The 18966-nt window shown below is 44.1% G+C and overlaps 1 protein-coding gene and 1 long non-coding RNA gene across 2 annotated transcripts in view; one reads left to right on the forward strand and one right to left on the reverse strand.

The window, feature by feature from the left end:
* c5 (complement component 5) overlaps positions 1-18664 on the forward strand; it is a 39820-nt gene extending 21156 nt beyond the window's left edge. Inside the window, exons 26-42 of the mRNA XM_051950468.1 lie at positions 439-598; positions 687-791; positions 976-1147; positions 1363-1487; positions 3801-3881; positions 3962-4114; positions 4186-4248; positions 4324-4417; positions 5545-5584; positions 5675-5777; positions 7388-7462; positions 9027-9132; positions 9762-9845; positions 11065-11154; positions 11246-11338; positions 13365-13503; positions 17792-18664. Coding sequence (XP_051806428.1) covers positions 439-598; positions 687-791; positions 976-1147; positions 1363-1487; positions 3801-3881; positions 3962-4114; positions 4186-4248; positions 4324-4417; positions 5545-5584; positions 5675-5777; positions 7388-7462; positions 9027-9132; positions 9762-9845; positions 11065-11154; positions 11246-11338; positions 13365-13503; positions 17792-17924 — 1816 coding nt within the window. The 3' untranslated portion in view covers positions 17925-18664. The remainder of the gene's footprint in view (positions 1-438; positions 599-686; positions 792-975; positions 1148-1362; positions 1488-3800; positions 3882-3961; positions 4115-4185; positions 4249-4323; positions 4418-5544; positions 5585-5674; positions 5778-7387; positions 7463-9026; positions 9133-9761; positions 9846-11064; positions 11155-11245; positions 11339-13364; positions 13504-17791) is intronic.
* Positions 13531-17792, reverse strand: LOC127534669 (uncharacterized). The gene is made up of 7 exons (XR_007942905.1): positions 17670-17792; positions 17492-17627; positions 16967-17035; positions 14566-14646; positions 14119-14213; positions 13970-14024; positions 13531-13681 (listed from the first exon to the last, which is right to left on the reverse strand). It is a non-coding gene; the product is annotated as an uncharacterized LOC127534669 (long non-coding RNA).
* Positions 18665-18966: the final 302 nt, after the last annotated feature.

The raw sequence follows: 18966 nt of genomic DNA on the forward strand, positions 1-18966 counted from the left end.
GTGTCATTTTTGCATCTTTTAGTGTCATTTTTGTATATTTTTGTGTCATTTTTGCTTCTTTTACTGCCATTTTTTTGTCTTTTTGGGCTCTTTGTGTCTCTTCCTGTCGTGCCTGTCCTACTGACAGAAGACATCTCTGAGTCCTCTCTCCTTCTTCATGTTGTTCTGGTTCCACAGAGCTGCAGGACTTTAAAATGAATCAAAGTATAGAAAAATAAGTCGGAAACAAAACAGAAACTGTTTCTCAGACTTACATTTTGGTGCCACTACGTACATCCCTGAAGGACCTCTGAACCTCTTCCACCGCTACTCTTCCTAATCAATGTGAAGCTAATTTTAAAAGTGCTTTCACTTCCTCTCATTTTCAATATTTGAGCACATTGATCTGAAACACCAGATCAGGTTTATTCCGTTTCCTCCCTGGGTGTTGTCTGTCAGGCTCACAGCTCAGGCGGTCCGGACTCTGTCGACGGCAGATCAGCTGCTTTCCGTGGACCACCAGTTGCTATCAGAATCTGTTTCCTGGTTGATCCGCAACACCCAGCAGCCGGACGGATCCTTCACTGACAAATCCTCCTTCAGAGCCAACAGGGTCATGGTGGGCTCCTCCTCCTCCTCCTACTGTTCATTCATCCTTTCAGTGCTCATGCAGATTTGTGTTTAAACTGTGCTCTGATTGGCTGCAGGCTGAGGGGACGACGGCGGTGGAGAAGTCGGTTTATCTGACGTCCTTCGTGTTGATCGCGTTACACCGAGCGACAAGAATCAGAGATCCCATCCTGCAACTGAGAGTGAGACCACCTCCTCATCTTCTCTTCATTCTTTAAGATGAAATAAGACAGCTTTAATAGTCCATTATTTCAAGTCCAGCTCATAAAAGCTCCACAAACATCAGCTAAACGTGTTCCACGGGGCAAAACATTTAATTCTGCACGCTTTTATTAAATCGTTTGTTCTTTTGTGACTTTTTCTCAGTTTCACGATGACAGCATGAACTCTGCAGCAAACTACATTTCCCAGAATGCCTCAGGGGTGAAGAGCGTGTACGTGAAGGCGGTAGCGGCCTACGCTTTGACCCTGCATGACCCCAACAGCATGGCGGCCTCCCAGCTGTTCAGCAGCCTGGAGAACGTGGCTCGACAGAAAGGTGCTGTTGGATGTCTACATGCAAAGTTCTACCTTCATACAATACAATATAGAAACTTCATTTATCCCTGATGCTGTGAATATGTCCAGAGTTACAGGACGTCCAGGTTTATCCATTTAATTTACATGAAACACCTATAGTAGATACAGAAGGAATCAGACTAGAAGACAGGCCTGATATCAGATGGAGGTAGCATCCTCTGTGTGTTTGTCCAGGTAACCCTGTTGAGCTCAGGTACTGGCAGGAGTCCAGCGTAACGACTGACTGGCTGAAACCCGACCAGTCCAGTGGTCTGATGGTGGAGACGACGGCGTATGTCCTGCTGACTGCACTGCTGAAGGTGCTGCTGCTTTAAATTTATGTCTTTAAAGGTCAGATATGTGAGCTGTTTATTAAACATTGGAGGGTTACTGTACTTCCTGTCTTTACCTGTAGAGGACAGCGTTTGTCTTTACCTGTAGAGGACAGTGTTTCTACAATTCTACAGTTCCATTTAGCAGATGCTTTTGTCCAAAGCGACGTACAACACAAGCAAGAATTCAGACATAAGGAAAAACCTGTAGTAAGTTCAAAAAGTGCTTCAAGTGTGATTGGTCAAAGGTGTTGCCATCAAGTTGCAGAAGAATTGCTAACCCCCCACCCCCTTTTTTTCTTTCAACTTTGTCAGTGCTACATAAGTGCTGGGTTTTGGACCACCTGACTTATTCTACCCCTAAGGTGGAGTCAGATTAAGTGCCTAGTTGTTCTCTGAACAATTGAGTCTTCAATTGTCTCTTAAAAGTAGAAAGGGACTCAGCAGAACGCACAGAGTTTGGTAGTTTGTTCCACTATTTGGGAACAACAGAGGAGAAGAGTCTGGTTAGAGATCTGGAGCTGTGCTGGGCTGGAAGCACCAGGCGTCTCTCACATGCAGAGCGAAGTGGGCGTGAAGGGGAGTAGACCTGGATCAGGGAATCCAGGTAGGCTGGGGCCGTTCTTGTAAGTGTTTTGTAAGCCAGGAGGAGAGTTTTGAATTTGATTCTGGCTGCAACTGGAAGCCAGTGAAGGGAGATGAACAGGGGAGTGACATGAGCGCTTTTGGGCTGGTTGAAGACCAGACGTGCTGCTGCATTCTGGATCATCTGCAGAGGTTTGACTGTACATGCAGGGAGACCTGCCAGAAGAGAGTTGCAGTAGTCAATGCGTGACATAACAAGAGCCTGAACCAGAAGTTGTGCGGCCTGTTGGGTCAGGAAGGGTCTGATCTTCCTGATATTGTAGAGGGCATAACGACAAGATCGAGAAACTGAGGCCACATGAACCTTAAAGGTCAGCTGGTCATCAATCATGACACCCAGGTTTCTGGCTGAGTTTGTGGGCACAAGTAGGCTCGAGTGAAGTTGGACACTGATCTGAGGCTGAACAGATGGACAAGCTGGAAAGACCATGAGTTCAGTCTTAGACAGATTTAGCTGAAGGTGCCGTTCCTTCATCCATGTGGAGACATCAGCCAGACATGCTGATATCCGAGCTGAAACTGTTGTGTCATCAGGTGGAAAAGAGAGGAAAAGCTGAGTGTGGTCAGCATAACAGTGGTAGGAGAAGCCATGGGAGCGGATCACTGCACCAAGTGAGGTGGTGTACAGAGAGAAGAGTAAGGGACCAAGCACTGACCCCTGAGGGACCCCAGTTGATAGGTCATGTGACCTTGACACCTCCCCTCGCCATGACACTCTGAAGGATCTGCCTGTGAGTTAGGACTTGAACCACAACAGGACAGAACCTGAGATGCCGAGCTCAGAGAGTGTGGAGAGGATTTGATGGTTCACGGTGTCAAAGGCAGCAGACAGGTCCAGCAGCAGTAGGACAGAGGACTGACCAGCAGCTCTCGCCAGCCGCACAGATTCTGTGACTGATAGGAGTGCAGTCTCAGTGGAGTGGTCGCACCTGAAGCCTGACTGAAAAGGGTCAAGTTGGTTGCTATTCCGCAGATGTTCAGAGACCTGGTTAAATACTGAGCGCTCCAGTATTTTCAACAGGAATGGTAGAAGTGAGACTGGCCTGTAGTTTTCAACCTGGGCTGGGTTGAGATGAGGCTTTTTGAGCAGTGGGGTGACGCGGGCTTGTTTAAAAGTAGCAGGAAAAATGGCAGTTTCCAGGGAGGAGTTGACAATGTGCGTGACTGCAGGTTTGACTGTGGGCAAGATGGTCTGCAGGATGCTGGTGGGTATTGGATCGAGAGGACAGTTGTAGGTTTTGAGCTTAGAAGAAGTCTGGAAACCTCATCCTCGCTCAGAGGAGCAAAAGAGCAGAGTGAAGGAGCAGTAGTGGGTTTGAGCTGACTGGACTGGTCAGGCTCAGAGAACTGGTTGCTGATTGCAGCCATCTTTAAAGTGAAAAAGGAGGCAAACAAGTGTTTCTGTCTTTACCTGTAGAGGACAGTGTTGCTGTCTTTACCTGTAGAGAACAGTGTTGCTGTCTTTACCTGTAGAGGACAGTGTTGCTGTCTTTACCTGTAGAGGACAGTGTTGCTGTCTTTACCTGTAGAGGACAGTGCTCCTGTACTTCCTGTCTTTACCTGTAGAGGACAGTGCTCCTGTACTTCCTGTCTTTACCTGTAGAGGACAGTGCTCCTGTCCCTCCTGTCTCTGGTCTCATGTATTGTGTGTTAAAGGGGAGGATCCAGTACTCCAACCCCATCCTGTCCTGGCTGACCCAGGATCAGCACTATGGAGAAGGCTTCTTCTCTGTACAGGTACGCTCACTTTGAAACCAGGTGTGACCTCCAGGTGTTGGTGTCTCGTGGTCGTCATAGTGACCTCTGAACTCTCTCAGGACACAGCTTTGACTCTGGAGGCGTTGAGCGAGTACAGCAAGGTCGTGTCCCGAGCCGTCCTCAACCAGGACATCAACATCCGCTACAGGTCCAAGGGTTCTCTGGGCCAAGTCCAGCTGAGCCAGAGCCGACCCGTGGCCACGCCCATCCAGGTGAGACAGGGAAGGTGGTGAGACAGGTACAGCTGCTGCTCTGCTGCATATTAAACACTTTTTCCTCCCAGGTAACGAAGAATGATGACATCACCGTGTCCACAGGTTATGGGAGGGGCGTGTCGAACGTGAAGGTGGGTGTGGTTTAGCTAGGGTCACTTTGTGGATGTTTACCTGAAGCGTCCCTCTAATGCGCTGCTCGGTCCCAGATGAGGACCGTCTACTACCAGACCACAGCGTCCACACAGACCAGGTGTAACTTTGACATCACCATCGAGGTGGCCAGCCCCAGCGACTCCGACAGTAAGTACCTGCACACCTGGACGTCTACTGGACAGGTGGCCAATGACATGCTGACTTATTCAGGTAAGAGCAGTGGAGGTGTTCTAGCAGCAGAACCTCTTCAGCACCAGCTCCAGTCAGAAACCTGCAGATTTTACAGTCAAAGTCCATGAACCTCTGACTGGAACTAAAACCTTTTCACCTGAACTCAAACCTCCTGTTTTAAACAGTTCAGACTCTCTGATCTAAAAACTTCCTCCTAATCTCAAACCTGCCACCCAGCAGAGAACGTTCAGCCTCATCTAGAACCTTCCACTGGAGCTTCATGAATATCATCTGACAATCTTAGAACTCTTGACACCAGATCAGAATTGTGATGATTTTACACCATTCTTCCTGCAGAAACCTTCCACCTGATCAAGAACCTGCTTCTTGATCCTCCATCTAGACCTAGAACATCATCATCTGACCTCAAATCTTCTTCTAAATCTGGGACAAAGATTTTAAACACTTGCAAAAGTTCTGTTACACGGTTTCATGATCTTTAGAGACGTTTACATGTCGGAGTGAAAAATTCCATTAAACAAACTGAAAGTTCTACCTTATAGGCAGGTGTCATTAACACAAGTTTGTATCAAGATGGAAGTCAAAAGAACTTGAGCCTCTCTGCGACTCTGTGGACGGTCATCCGGCTGATGTTCAGCTGCTTGGCTCTGTCAGACTTGTGGCCAGCAGGAGGGAGAGCAGACATCTCAACTCTTTTGACTTCCATCTTGATACAACTTCACAGAACAGAACTTTTGCAAAGCCCGGTAGTTTAGAACCTGCTGCTTGATCAGTAATGCTCAACCTGACCCAGAACCTCCTATCTGACTTAGAACCTCCTACCAGACAGAGAACATAGAACCTTCTGCCCTAAATGTCTCTTGATGCAGAACGTTTATGTTTACTTACACGAAAATCCAGCCAAAGATTTCAAAAACTGAACAGCTATTTAAACTCCATCCTGGAACTTTCTGATTCTAAATGTGAATGTTTCCGATAACGATGTTCTAAGGAGGGTTCCTGTTCAGAAGATTAGTTTTAATTTATAAATCCTCAAAATAAAGTTCTGCTTCTCCATCTGACTTTGTTCTTCTGCTGCTTAGATCCCAGCTTCAGAGCTCCTCACCTGGTCGCCTGTGCAAAGTAAGAAAATGTTGTTGTAGATGTGGTCGTTTAGAGTTCAGTGAAGGTTCTAGAGTCTGGTGGAGGTAGCAGATGAGCTGTGTGTTGCAGGTACAAACCTCCTCCCAACGAGCTCTTCACAGAGTCCAGTCTGACCGTCATGAAGATCCAGCTGCCGACAGGTGTGGAGGCTTACCTGGACGACCTGAGACAGGTGAGCGCTGTTCTGACTCAGCATCCATCCATGGATCCATCTGCCGCTGAAAGTAGTCCTCAACAAATGCAATATTCCCTGTTCTTCAACTGAGCACCTGTTATTGATCCTCCTTTTCAAAGATGAACCTCTAACCTCCCACCTCACCTAGAATTTCAATCCGGTCTCACGGGGATTCGTGAAACTGTCACGTAAGTTTTTGTTTCGGTTTCGTGCACACCAACACGATTTCGTCATGTTTTTCGTGCCGCTCACCACGAAATGTTTTTCGTGTTGCTCACAACTTAACCCGCTGTGGTAATCACATCTGAAAGTGGTTTATACCGGCGGATTCATGACGATCTAAGCTGTCCATCGGCGTATAGTGTTTGTGTGATCGCGTTTGTGGCCGCCGGACATTCTTTAAATTCCTATGCAAATTGGTAAGTGTACCACCGGGTTATGGTTAGGTTATGGTTAGGGTTAAGGTTATGGTTAGGTTATGGTCAGGTTATGGTTAGGTTTTAGGGTTAGGGTTATGGTTAGGTTATGGTTAGGTTAGGGTTATGGTTAGGGACGATGTAATGCAAAATATATCGTTGGATTCGCAACGCTTTTACATTAAAAATATAATATACCCATTCGTTTGAAATACGTTCTGAGTGGCATGAAAAGTCCGCCGTTTAAAATACATTGGTGTGCATTTCGTGGTGAGCGGCACGAAAAACATGACAAAATCGTGTTGGTGCGCACGAAACCGAAACAAAAATTTACGTGACAGTTTCACGAATCCTCGTGAGATCGGGCTGAGAATTTCCTACCTGACCTAGCTAGAACCTCCTATGTAACCCAGAACCTCCTATGTGACCTAGAACTTTCCATGTGAACCAGAACACAAGACCTTAAACCTTTTTATCTGACCGAGAACCTCCTGCCTGACCTAGAACATCCTTCTTTAGCAAATCAAATTCGAAGCCTTTACTTGACCGAGAACATTCAACCTGTTCTAGAAGATGCTACCTGAAGTAGAACTTTTCCAACTGACCTAGAACCCCCACTTAATCTAGAGCCTGCTACCTGAGCTAAAACCCTCCTACTAATCTAAGACCTGTTTCTTGACCTAGAACCCCCAACCTGAACTAAAACCTTTCACCTCATTTAGAGCCTTATTGGTTCTAGAACGTTCCAACTGACCAAGAACCTCCCTGCCTAGTATAGTCATTTACCACAACAAGTATCTCACCTAGAACCTCTTGTCTGTATTAAAACTGTCAACTTAACCAAGAACCTGCTCCCAGACCTAGAACCTCCTACTTGACTCAAAACCTCTGATGTGACCTCGAACAGCTTTTCTCTGATCTAGAACCTCCTATCTGTGCTAAAGCCATCCACCTGAACTAGAACCTTCATATTAAACCAAAACCTGCTCCCAGACCTAGAACCTCCTACCTGACCTAGAACCTTTGTCTTGATCTTGCTGAATCTTGTCCTCCAGATGTAATATTTAATATCATTTGTGCTGAGAACTGTTCTAACACGCGTTCTTAGTTTCAGTCTGAACATTTAACAGAACCACAGCAGAACCTCGGACTGATCAGTTCACATTAATAAGATGTTCTGATGTTCTGCAGTTCAGAGACACCGTGGAACCTCTGATCTCCCACTACGAGCTGCAGGGGAACACTGTGATCATCCAGGCGGACGCTGTGAGTCTGAAACAACCAGAACCGAACGCATCAAAGAACCAAACACACAAATGGAACCGAACGCATCAAAGAACCAAACACACAAATGGAACCGAACGCATCAAAGAACCAAACACACAAATGGAACCGAACGCATCAAAGAACCAAACACACAAATGGAACCGAACGCATCAAAGAACCAAACACACAAATGGAACCGAACGCATCAAAGAACCAAACACACAAATGGAACCAAACGCATCAAAGAACCAAACACACAAATAGAACCAAACGCATTAAAGAACCAAACGCATTAAAGAACCAAACGCATCAAAGAACCGAACACATTATAGAACCAAACGCATCAAAGAACCGAACACATTATAGAACCAAACGCATCAAAGAACCGAACACATTAAAGAACCAAACGCATCAAAGAACCGAACACATCAAAGAACCAAACACATTATAGAACCAAACACATTAAAGAACCAAACGCATCAAAGAACCGAACACATCAAAGAACCAAACACATTATAGAACCAAACACATTAAAGAACCAAACGCATCAAAGAACCGAACACATTAAAGAACCAAACGCATCAAAGAACCGAACACATTAAAGAACCAAACACATCAAAGAACCGAACGCATCAAAGAACCAAACACATTATAGAACCAAACACATCAAAGAACCAAACACATTATAGAACCGAACGCATCAAAGAACCAAACACATTATAGAACCGAACGCATCAAAGAACTGAACACATTAAAGAACTGAACACATTAAAGAACCAAACACATCAAAGAACCAAACACACAAATAGAACCAAACGCATCAAAGAACCGAACACATTAAAGAACCAAACACATCAAAGAACCGAACACATTAAAGAACCGAACGCATTAAAGAACCAAACACATCAAAGAACTAAACACATTAAAGAACCAAACGCATCAAAGAACTGAACACATTAAAGAACCAAACACATCAAAGAACCAAACACACAAATATAACCAAACGCATTAAAGAACCAAACACATTAAAGAACCAAACACATTAAAGAACCAAACACACAAAAAGAACCAAACACACAAAAAGAACCAAACACACAAAAAGAACCAAACACATTAAAGAACCAAACACATTAAAGAACCGAACACATTAAAGAACCAAACACACAAATAGAACCAAACACATCAAAGAACCAAACACATTAAAGAACCGAACGCATTAGAGAACCAGACACACAAATAGAACCAAACACATTAAAGAACCGAACATATTAAAGAACCAAACACATTAAAGAACCAAACGCATTAAAGAACCAAACGCATTAAAGAACCGAACGCATTAAAGAACCGAACGCATCAAAGAACCGAACGCATCAAAGAACCGAACGCACAAATAGAAGCGAACGCATTAAAGAAGCGAACGCATTAAAGAACCGAACGCATTAAAGAACCAAACACCTGAAGATTCAAACCCAGCTGTTCTCTGTGGAACGTTCCGTTTTACATTCTGTGAATACTTACAGAGCAATAAACCCTCAAATGACTGAAGACGTTCTCTTGTTCTCAGGTTCCGTCGGACGTCTTCCTGTGTGTCGGTTTCCGGATCAGAACCGGGTTCAAGGTGGGCGGAGCCAGCGAGTCCCTGTTCTCCGTCAGTGAGCCTCAAGACAAAGGTGAGAACCTGCTGCATGCTGGGATTTGTGGTCTCCAGGTGGTCAGTTTGTTTTACAGGCTTCAGTTGTTCGCTTCAGAATCAGCTTTTTCTTACCGTTATTAAATCTAAAATTTAAAGTTCATCAGAATTTCTAGATTGTTTTATTCCTAGACTTAAAAACAGCAGATCTTCTAATGACGGAGTCATCAGATAGTTCAGATTCTGTAGGTTAACCACGTATTCCAGACCGACTGTATTTCTGTAAGCAATGTCAGTTTTATTGTCTGAATTTACGATCAGAAAAAGTTTCTCTGTAAACCTCCTTTCTAAAAATGACCTTAATACGTGTTCTAGTTGACAGATTTTATGGTCGTTTAATAAAACTGATCAGGTGTCGACTCTGAACTCAAAAACCAGAATTGGGATTATTAAAAGACGTTTTATCAACAATCTGATGTAACGCGTACTTTATAAAAGTCTGAATGAAACTCCTCATGTACAATCTCATGTTATTTATTAGAAACGAGGTTTGAATAAACATGAAGAGTTCAGATAACATGAATGTTTACAGAACTGTTATTTATTTTATTCTGGATTCATGTAAACAGCATCAGGAAGGTAAAGTTGAATCTTTCTTCCTGTTTCCAGGCAGTCTGTGCAGTAAACAGTTCTCATACCAGCAGCAGAAGCTGCAGCGCCTCTGTGTGGCCGAACAGTGTCAGTGCATGACAGGTAAGTGCAGGGTTCTGATTGGCTCAGGCCCGCTGACATCGCACAGGTCTGATATCGCCTGAACATGTTAGAAAACCAATGTGCTGTTTACGTGCTGTTTACGTGTTGTTTACATATTGTTTACGTGTTGTTTACATATTGTTTACGTGCTGTTTACATGTTTACTTGTTGTTTACTTGTTGTTTACATGTTGTTTATTGTTGTTTACGTGTTGTTTACATATTGTTTACTTGTTTACGTGTTGTTTACATGTTGTTTACGTGTTGTTTACATGTTGTTTACGTGATGTTTACATGTTGTTTACATGTTGTTTACGTGCTGTTTACGCGTTGTTTACATGTTGTTTACGTGTTGACATGTTGTTTACGTGCTGTTTACATGTTGTTTACTTGTTGTTTACGTGCTGTTTACATGTTTACTTGTTGTTTACGCGTTGTTTACATGCTGTTTACGCGCTGTTTACGCGTTGTTTACGCGCTGTTTACATGTTGTTTACTTGTTGTTTACGCGCTGTTTACATGTTGTTTACTTGTTGTTTACGTGCTGCTTACATGTTGTTTACTTGTTGTTTACGTGCTGTTTACATGTTGTTTACTTGTTTACTTGTTGTTTACATGCTGTTCACATGTTGTTTACTTGTTGTTTACGTGCTGTTTACATGTTGTGTGTTGTTTACGTGCTGTTTACGCGTTGTTTACTTGTTGTTTACATGCTGTTTACATGTTTACTTGTTGTTTACGTGCTGTTTACATGTTGTTTACATGTTGTTTACGTGCTGTTTACGTGCTGTTTACGAGTTGTTTACTTGTTTACATGCTGTTTACATGTTTACTTGTTGTTTACTTGTTTACTTGTTGTTTACTTGCTGTTTACATGTTGTTTACATGTTGTTTACTTGTTTACTTGTTGTTTACGTGCTGTTTACATGTTTACTTGTTGTTTACATGCTGTTTACTTGTTGTTTACTTGTTGTTTACGGGCTGTTTGCATGTTGTTTATGTGCTGTTTATGCGTCATTTACGTGTTGTTTACATGTTGTTTACGTGTTGTTTACATGTTGTTTACTTGTTGTTTACGTGCTGTTTACTTGTTGTTTACGTGCTGTTTACATGTTTACTTGTTGTTTACATGCTGTTTACATGTTGTTTACTTGTTGTTTACGTGCTGTTTACATGTTGTTTACATGATGTTTACATGTTTATGTGTTGTTTACGTGTAGCTGGCTGTGCTGCCTACAGAGGGAATGTGGACTCCACTCTGACTGCAGCCGTTCATATCGAAGAAACCTGCAAAGATCAGATCAAATACGGTCAGAACCAGAACAACAATGACAGCAACAACAACAACAACACAACTGTAACCTGTGTGTGTGTGTGTGTGTGTGTGTGTGTGTCCTGCAGCCTACAGAGTAACAGTGAAGTCCTCGGCAGCAGAAGGAGACTTTATGAGCTACACGGCCACCGTAGTGGAAGTCCTGAAGAACTCTGATAAAAGTGAGATTATTTATTATTTACTTATTATTTATTTATTATTATTTACTTATTATTTACTTATTATTTGTTGATTATTATTATTTGAAGGTATTCAGGTTCTGTATTAGTTTAGTTTGAACTCATCCTTATTCCTGTTACTAGTTAAAGTTTTCAGCCCTTTCAGACTCATTTGTGGTCGTTCTGGAGACATTTGAACACATTCTGAAACTATTTCTCCTGTTTTAGACGCTTTTCTGTCACTGTAGTCAAACTCTTAGTCATTTTGGACAAATCTGTTGATCGTTTTAGATATTTCAAGTCATTTTGAAGAACTTTTAGGTAATTTCAGATACATTTTGAATCACATTGGACGCAGTTTAAGTCATTTCAGACAATTCCCTGTCCCTGTGGTCAAACATTGAGTTCTTCTGGACAAACTTTGAGTCGTTCTGGTCGTGGTTTACTTATTTCTGGAAATCTTCAGTAGTTTTTAGTCCTAGTGGGAAATGTTGTTGGTCATTTAAGTTTCTAGGTGATTTTAGACATTTTTTTCAGTCATTTAAAATGATTTTAGAATGTTTTTCATCCTTTTCACTATTTGGTTTCATTCTGTCAGTTTAATTGATGATATAGACATGAGAACAGTAAAGACGTTAACTGAAGGCATTTTAAAACCTTTAACACACATTTGCAATCTGTCACTACAAACTGGTCATTTTCCTAATAAAATGAAAGTAGTAAAGATAATTCCTTTGTTCAAGGCAGGAGACAAACATCAGTTTACCAACTATAGGCCTGTTTCACAACACAACATTTTTAACTCCAGACTTGACAGCTTTATTGAAAAAAGTAAATTAATCTCTGACTATCAGGACGGGTTTTGAAACAACTGCTCGACTTCACATGCACTTTTTGATTTCCTGGAGGAAGTGACCAGTGCAGTAGATGAGAAGAAACACGCTGTAGGGTTATTTATTGATTTAAGTAAAGCTTTTGACACAATTAATCACACAATGTTAATTAGAAAACTTGAACAGTATCAGAGGAGCTGCTTTACAGTGGGTGAGCAGTTATTTAAAAAACAGGAAACAATGCTTACAAATGGGTGAACATCAGTCAAACTGCCTTGAAGTTGGTGACTGAGGCCTTCCACAAGGTTCAGTACTGAGCCCTAAACTTTTTAATCTCTTTATTCATGATATTTGTAAAACATCTCAATTCCTGAGATTTGTTTTATTTGCAACAACATACAAATGTTTTTGCATCAGGAGATAATTTACAGCAATTATTACAGAAAGTCACATTGGAAGTTGGAAAAATTAGCAAATGGTTCAAACAAAACAAATGATCACTAAATGTAAATAAAAGTAAAGTAATGACATTTGGTAATAGCAGCTTTAATGTTCACAATACAATTCAGATTGATTAAAACATAGGACGACGAGGAAAGGCTTTAGTGTCACAGACTGTGGAATAATTTGGATAGAGAACTGAAGCAAAGCCTCAATATCGTCCAGTTTAAACAGAGATATAAACAAAAAGTTTTTGGAAAGAATAAAGAACAAATAAAGCAGTAGGAGGAACTGGACCAATGATTGAATACTCATTTAATGATGTGTGTGGGACAGCTGTATGTTATTGCCATTTAATGTTTGGCTATATAGAAATGAATTGTTAATAAAGTAACCTTGTTCAGGGTGGGATTAAATAAGTTCTGTCTTCTTCCTACTCCCTTTTGAACATGTATGATCTGTACATTTATGTGATGCCTTGTTGTAGCTGCGGTTTTATTTTGTATAAGCTGCATCGGCTGTCTGTTAATTTCATGTTCGAAAAAAATAAAGAAAAGACAGAATGAACTGAAGCTCATTCTGTTCCATGTTGTACTGTTTTTAAACATTTATCTGTAAATCTCGTTGAATAAACTGCATGTGAGAAGCTGCTGCAGGAGATAACTCGCCCATATTTAGATTATTATTCAGACCTCATGAATAATTCTGTGGGACAAACATGAATCACTTCCTGCTGGTTTTTCTGTTTGCTGCAGATCTGGAGGCGGTGAGTTCAGGGACTGAAGTGGAGCTCGTAAAGAAGGCCACCTGCAGCAGCGTCGACCTGCAGAAGGACAAACAGTACCTGGTGATGGGTGGGGGAGGGGCGGAGCTTAGACTGGATCAGAGCTTCAGGTGAGCGTCGCTCTACCTGTCTCTCTCTACCTGTCTCTCTCTCCTGTCTCTCTCTCATGTCTCTCTCTACCTGTCTCTCTCTACCTGTCTCTCTCTCCTGTCTCTCTCTCATGTCTCTCTCTACCTGTCTCTCTCTACCTGTCTCTCTCTCCTGTCTCTCTCTCATGTCTCTCTCTACCTGTCTCTCTCTCCGTCTCTCTCTACCTGTCTCTCTCTACCTGTCTCTCTCTCCTGTCTCTCTCCTGTCTCTCTCTCCTGTCTCTCTCCTGTCTCTCTCTCCTGTCTCTCTCTCCTGTCTCTCTCTCCTGTCTCTCTCTCCTGTCTCTCTCTACCTGTCTCTCTCTACCTGTCTCTCTCTACCTGTCTCTCTCTCATGTCTCTCTCTACCGGTCTCTCTCTCCTGTCTCTCTCTCCTGTCTCTCTCTCCTGTCTCTCTCTCCTGTCTCTCTCTCCTGTCTCTCTCTACCTGTCTCTCTCTACCTGTCTCTCTCTCATGTCTCTCTCTACCGGTCTCTCTCTACCTGTCTCTCTCTCCTGTCTCTCTCTCCTGTCTCTCTCTACCTGTCTCTCTCTCCTGTCTCTCTCTTCCTGTCTCTCTCTCCTGTCTCTCTCTACCTGTCTCTCTCTCCTGTCTCTCTCTACCTGTCTCTCTCTCCTGTCTCTCTCTACCTGTCTCTCTCTCCTGTCTCTCTCTACCGGTCTCTCTCTTCCTGTCTCTCTCTCCTGTCTCTCTCTACCTGTCTCTCTCTTCCTGTCTCTCTCTACCGGTCTCTCTCTCCTGTCTCTCTCTCCTGTCTCTCTCTCCTGTCTCTCTCTACCTGTCTCTCTCTCCTGTCTCTCTCTACCTGTCTCTCTCTCCTGTCTCTCTCTACCTGTCTCTCTCTCCTGTCTCTCTCTTCCTGTCTCTCTCTCCTGTCTCTCTCTACCTGTCTCTCTCTCCTGTCTCTCTCTACCTGTCTCTCTCTCCTGTCTCTCTCTACCTGTCTCTCTCTTCCTGTCTCTCTCTACCGGTCTCTCTCTACCGGTCTCTCTCTCCTGTCTCTCTCTCCTGTCTCTCTCTACCGGTCTCTCTCTCCTGTCTCTCTCTACCTGTCTCTCTCTCCTGTCTCTCTCTACCGGTCTCTCTCTACCTGTCTCTCTCTCCTGTCTCTCTCTACCTGTCTCTCTCTACCGGTCTCTCTCTACCGGTCTCTCTCTACCTGTCTCTCTCTACCTGTCTCTCTCTACCTGTCTCTCTCTACCGGTCTCTCTCTCATGTCTCTCTCTACCGGTCTCTCTCTCATGTCTCTCTCTACCTGTCTCTCTCTACCGGTCTCTCTCTACCGGTCTCTCTCTACCGGTCTCTCTCTACCTGTCTCTCTCTACCGGTCTCTCTCTCATGTCTCTCTCTACCTGTCTCTCTCTACCGGTCTCTCTCTACCGGTCTCTCTCTACCTGTCTCTCTCTACCGGTCTCTCTCTCATGTCTCTCTCTACCTGTCTCTCTCATGTCTCTCTCTACCTGTCTCTCTCTACCGGTCTCTCTCTACCGGTCTCTCTCTACCTGTCTCTCTCTACCGGTCTCTCTCTACCTGTCTCTCTCTACCGGTCTCTCTCTCATGTCTCTCTCTACCGGTCTCTCTCTACCTGTCTCTCTCTACCGGTCTCTCTCTACCTGTCTCTCTCTCATGTCTCTCTCTACCTGTCTCTCTCTACCGGTCTCTCTCTACCGGTCTCTCTCTCCGGTCTCTCTCTACCGGTCTCTCTCTACATGTCTCTCTCTACCTGTCTCTCTCTACCGGTCTCTCTCTCCGGTCTCTCTCTACCTGTCTCTCTCTACCGGTCTCTCTCTACCGGTCTCTCTCTACCTGTCTCTCTCTACCGGTCTCTCTCTACATGTCTCTCTCTCCGGTCTCTCTCTACCGGTCTCTCTCTACATGTCTCTCTCTCCGGTCTCTCTCTACCGGTCTCTCTCTACCGGTCTCTCTCTCCGGTCTCTCTCTACCGGTCTCTCTCTACCTGTCTCTCTCTACCGGTCTCTCTCTACCTGTCTCTCTCTCCGGTCTCTCTCTACCGGTCTCTCTCTACCGGTCTCTCTCTACCGGTCTCTCTCTACCTGTCTCTCTCTACGGTCTCTCTCTACCTGTCTCTCTCTCCGGTCTCTCTCTACCGGTCTCTCTCTACCTGTCTCTCTCTACCGGTCTCTCTCTACCTGTCTCTCTCTCCGGTCTCTCTCTACCTGTCTCTCTCTACCTGTCTCTCTCTACCGGTCTCTCTCTCATGTCTCTCTCTACCTGTCTCTCTCTACCGGTCTCTCTCTACCTGTCTCTCTCTACCGGTCTCTCTCTACCTGTCTCTCTCTACCGGTCTCTCTCTACCTGTCTCTCTCTACCGGTCTCTCTCTACCGGTCTCTCTCTACCGGTCTCTCTCTACCTGTCTCTCTCTCCTGTCTCTCTCTACCGGTCTCTCTCTCTCCTGTCTCTCTCTACCTGTCTCTCTCTACCGGTCTCTCTCTCATGTCTCTCTCTACCGGTCTCTCTCTACCTGTCTCTCTCTACCGTCTCTCTCTACCTGTCTCTCTCTACCGGTCTCTCTCTCCGGTCTCTCTCTACCTGTCTCTCTCTACCGGTCTCTCTCTCCGGTCTCTCTCTACCTGTCTCTCTCTACCGGTCTCTCTCTACCTGTCTCTCTCTACCGGTCTCTCTCTACATGTCTCTCTCTCCGGTCTCTCTTCTACCGGTCTCTCTCTACCGGTCTCTCTCTACCGGTCTCTCTCTACCTGTCTCTCTCTACCGGTCTCTCTCTACATGTCTCTCTCTCCGGTCTCTCTCTACCGGTCTCTCTCTACCGGTCTCTCTCTCCGGTCTCTCTCTACCTGTCTCTCTCTCCGGTCTCTCTCTACCGGTCTCTCTCTACCTGTCTCTCTCTACCGGTCTCTCTCTACCTGTCTCTCTCTCCTGTCTCTCTCTACCTGTCTCTCTCTCCGGTCTCTCTCTACCGGTCTCTCTCTACCTGTCTCTCTCTACCGGTCTCTCTCTACCTGTCTCTCTCTCCGGTCTCTCTCTACCGGTCTCTCTCTACCGGTCTCTCTCTACCGGTCTCTCTCTACCGGTCTCTCTCTACCTGTCTCTCTCTACCGGTCTCTCTCTACCTGTCTCTCTCTCCGGTCTCTCTCTACCGGTCTCTCTCTACCTGTCTCTCTCTACCGGTCTCTCTCTACCTGTCTCTCTCTACCGGTCTCTCTCTACCTGTCTCTCTCTACCGGTCTCTCTCTACCGGTCTCTCTCTACCGGTCTCTCTCTACCTGTCTCTCTCTCCTGTCTCTCTCTACCGGTCTCTCTCTCTCCTGTCTCTCTCTACCGGTCTCTCTCTACCTGTCTCTCTCTACCTGTCTCTCTCTCCGGTCTCTCTCTACCGGTCTCTCTCTACCTGTCTCTCTCTACCGGTCTCTCTCTACCTGTCTCTCTCTCCGGTCTCTCTCTACCTGTCTCTCTCTACCTGTCTCTCTCTACCTGTCTCTCTCTCCTGTCTCTCTCTACCGGTCTCTCTCTACCTGTCTCTCTCTCCGGTCTCTCTCTACCTGTCTCTCTCTCCGGTCTCTCTCTACCGGTCTCTCTCTACCGGTCTCTCTCTACCGGTCTCTCTCTCCGGTCTCTCTCTACCGGTCTCTCTCTACCTGTCTCTCTCTACCTGTCTCTCTCTACCTGTCTCTCTCTACCTGTCTCTCTCTACCGGTCTCTCTCTCCGGTCTCTCTCTACCGGTCTCTCTCTACCTGTCTCTCTCTACCTGTCTCTCTCTACCGGTCTCTCTCTACCTGTCTCTCTCTCCGGTCTCTCTCTACCTGTCTCTCTCTACCGGTCTCTCTCTACCGGTCTCTCTCTACCGGTCTCTCTCTCTCCTGTCTCTCTCTACCGGTCTCTCTCTACCTGTCTCTCTCTCATGTCTCTCTCTACCGGTCTCTCTCTACCGGTCTCTCTCTACCTGTCTCTCTCTCCTGTCTCTCTCTACCTGTCTCTCTCTCCTGTCTCTCTCTACCGGTCTCTCTCTACCTGTCTCTCTCTCCTGTCTCTCTCTACCGGTCTCTCTCTACCTGTCTCTCTCTCATGTCTCTCTCTCCTGTCTCTCTCTACCGGTCTCTCTCTACCTGTCTCTCTCTACCGGTCTCTCTCTACCGGTCTCTCTCTACCTGTCTCTCTCTCCTGTCTCTCTCTACCTGTCTCTCTCTCCTGTCTCTCTCTACCTGTCTCTCTCTCATGTCTCTCTCTACCTGTCTGTCTACCTGTCTCTCTCTTGTCTCACCTGTCGCAGGTATCGCCTCCCGCTGGACTCGGACGCCCTGGTGGAGGCGTGGCCTACAGATTGTAGTTCTCCGGAGTGTTTGGACTACGTTTCCCAGCTGGAGGACTTTGCTCTGGACCTGCAGCTGATCGGCTGCCCCTGAAACCATTCTTCCAGAGCTTTCTGAGCGCAAACGTCAAATAATCTGCTTTGATTTCAGAATGTTCCAATGAAAGTTCAGCCCTGTTGCTGTGGATCCATAAACATGAACGCAGAAACACATCCTGATTAAATGACAGAAATATGCAGGAAAAGATGAAGAAATCTGTTCAATAATGTGGAAATAAATGCTCCATTTAGTACCTAAATGAATAAACAAATATGCAAATTTAAATGAATGCTGAATTAAAAACTAATTGAATGAATAATTTTTTGAATTAATATCTAAGTAAATACGTGAATCATTCCATACATAAATAATTGTGAACTACACGAATGAGTAATAAATTGTTTTATGCATAAAAGAGCAAACAAAGGATTTTTAAAATCAACATATATATTGTGAATTAAATAACTAATTGAATAAACAACTCTATAAATCCACTCCATATATAAATAAATGTTGAACTAAATAACTAAAAAGAATGACTGATACGTTTAATTTATACAGGAAGTGGAAATGAATGATTTTTAAAATACATGTAAAATAAATAAATGAACAAATAAACACTGACATAAAACACAATATGCAAATAAACAGAAGAACAAAAAAAATCCAGGAAATCAATGAAATGTCAGCCTGGAGTTTGGTTTAAATCAGAAAGAAATGATTTTTAGTTTGATTCCAACTGGTGATGACCTGCTGGGTTTAATGTTCTGTCAGATTCATTTCATCAATAAAAATTATACAGATAATATTGAGCAGCTTTGTTGCTTTGTTATTTTGTATTTATTGTTGTTGACATGTTGCTGTTTTGTTTGTTGTTTTATCTATTTTAACCCTCCTGTTGTCCAACAAAAAATATTGTTTTTGTCTGACAAAAAAATCGAAAAATTCAGCAAAAAAATCCCCAAATTTCTGAAAATTTGCAAAACCTTCAGGAAGAAAATTCCAATAATTCATTAAAAATTTTCCTTAAAGTATTTTTTTAAAATCCCCAAATTTGGAAAGAAAATTCTTTTAAATATTTTTATAAAATGAGTAA

This window comes from Acanthochromis polyacanthus, chromosome 7 (assembly GCF_021347895.1).
Source record: "Acanthochromis polyacanthus isolate Apoly-LR-REF ecotype Palm Island chromosome 7, KAUST_Apoly_ChrSc, whole genome shotgun sequence".
Lineage (NCBI taxonomy): Eukaryota > Metazoa > Chordata > Actinopteri > Pomacentridae > Acanthochromis > Acanthochromis polyacanthus.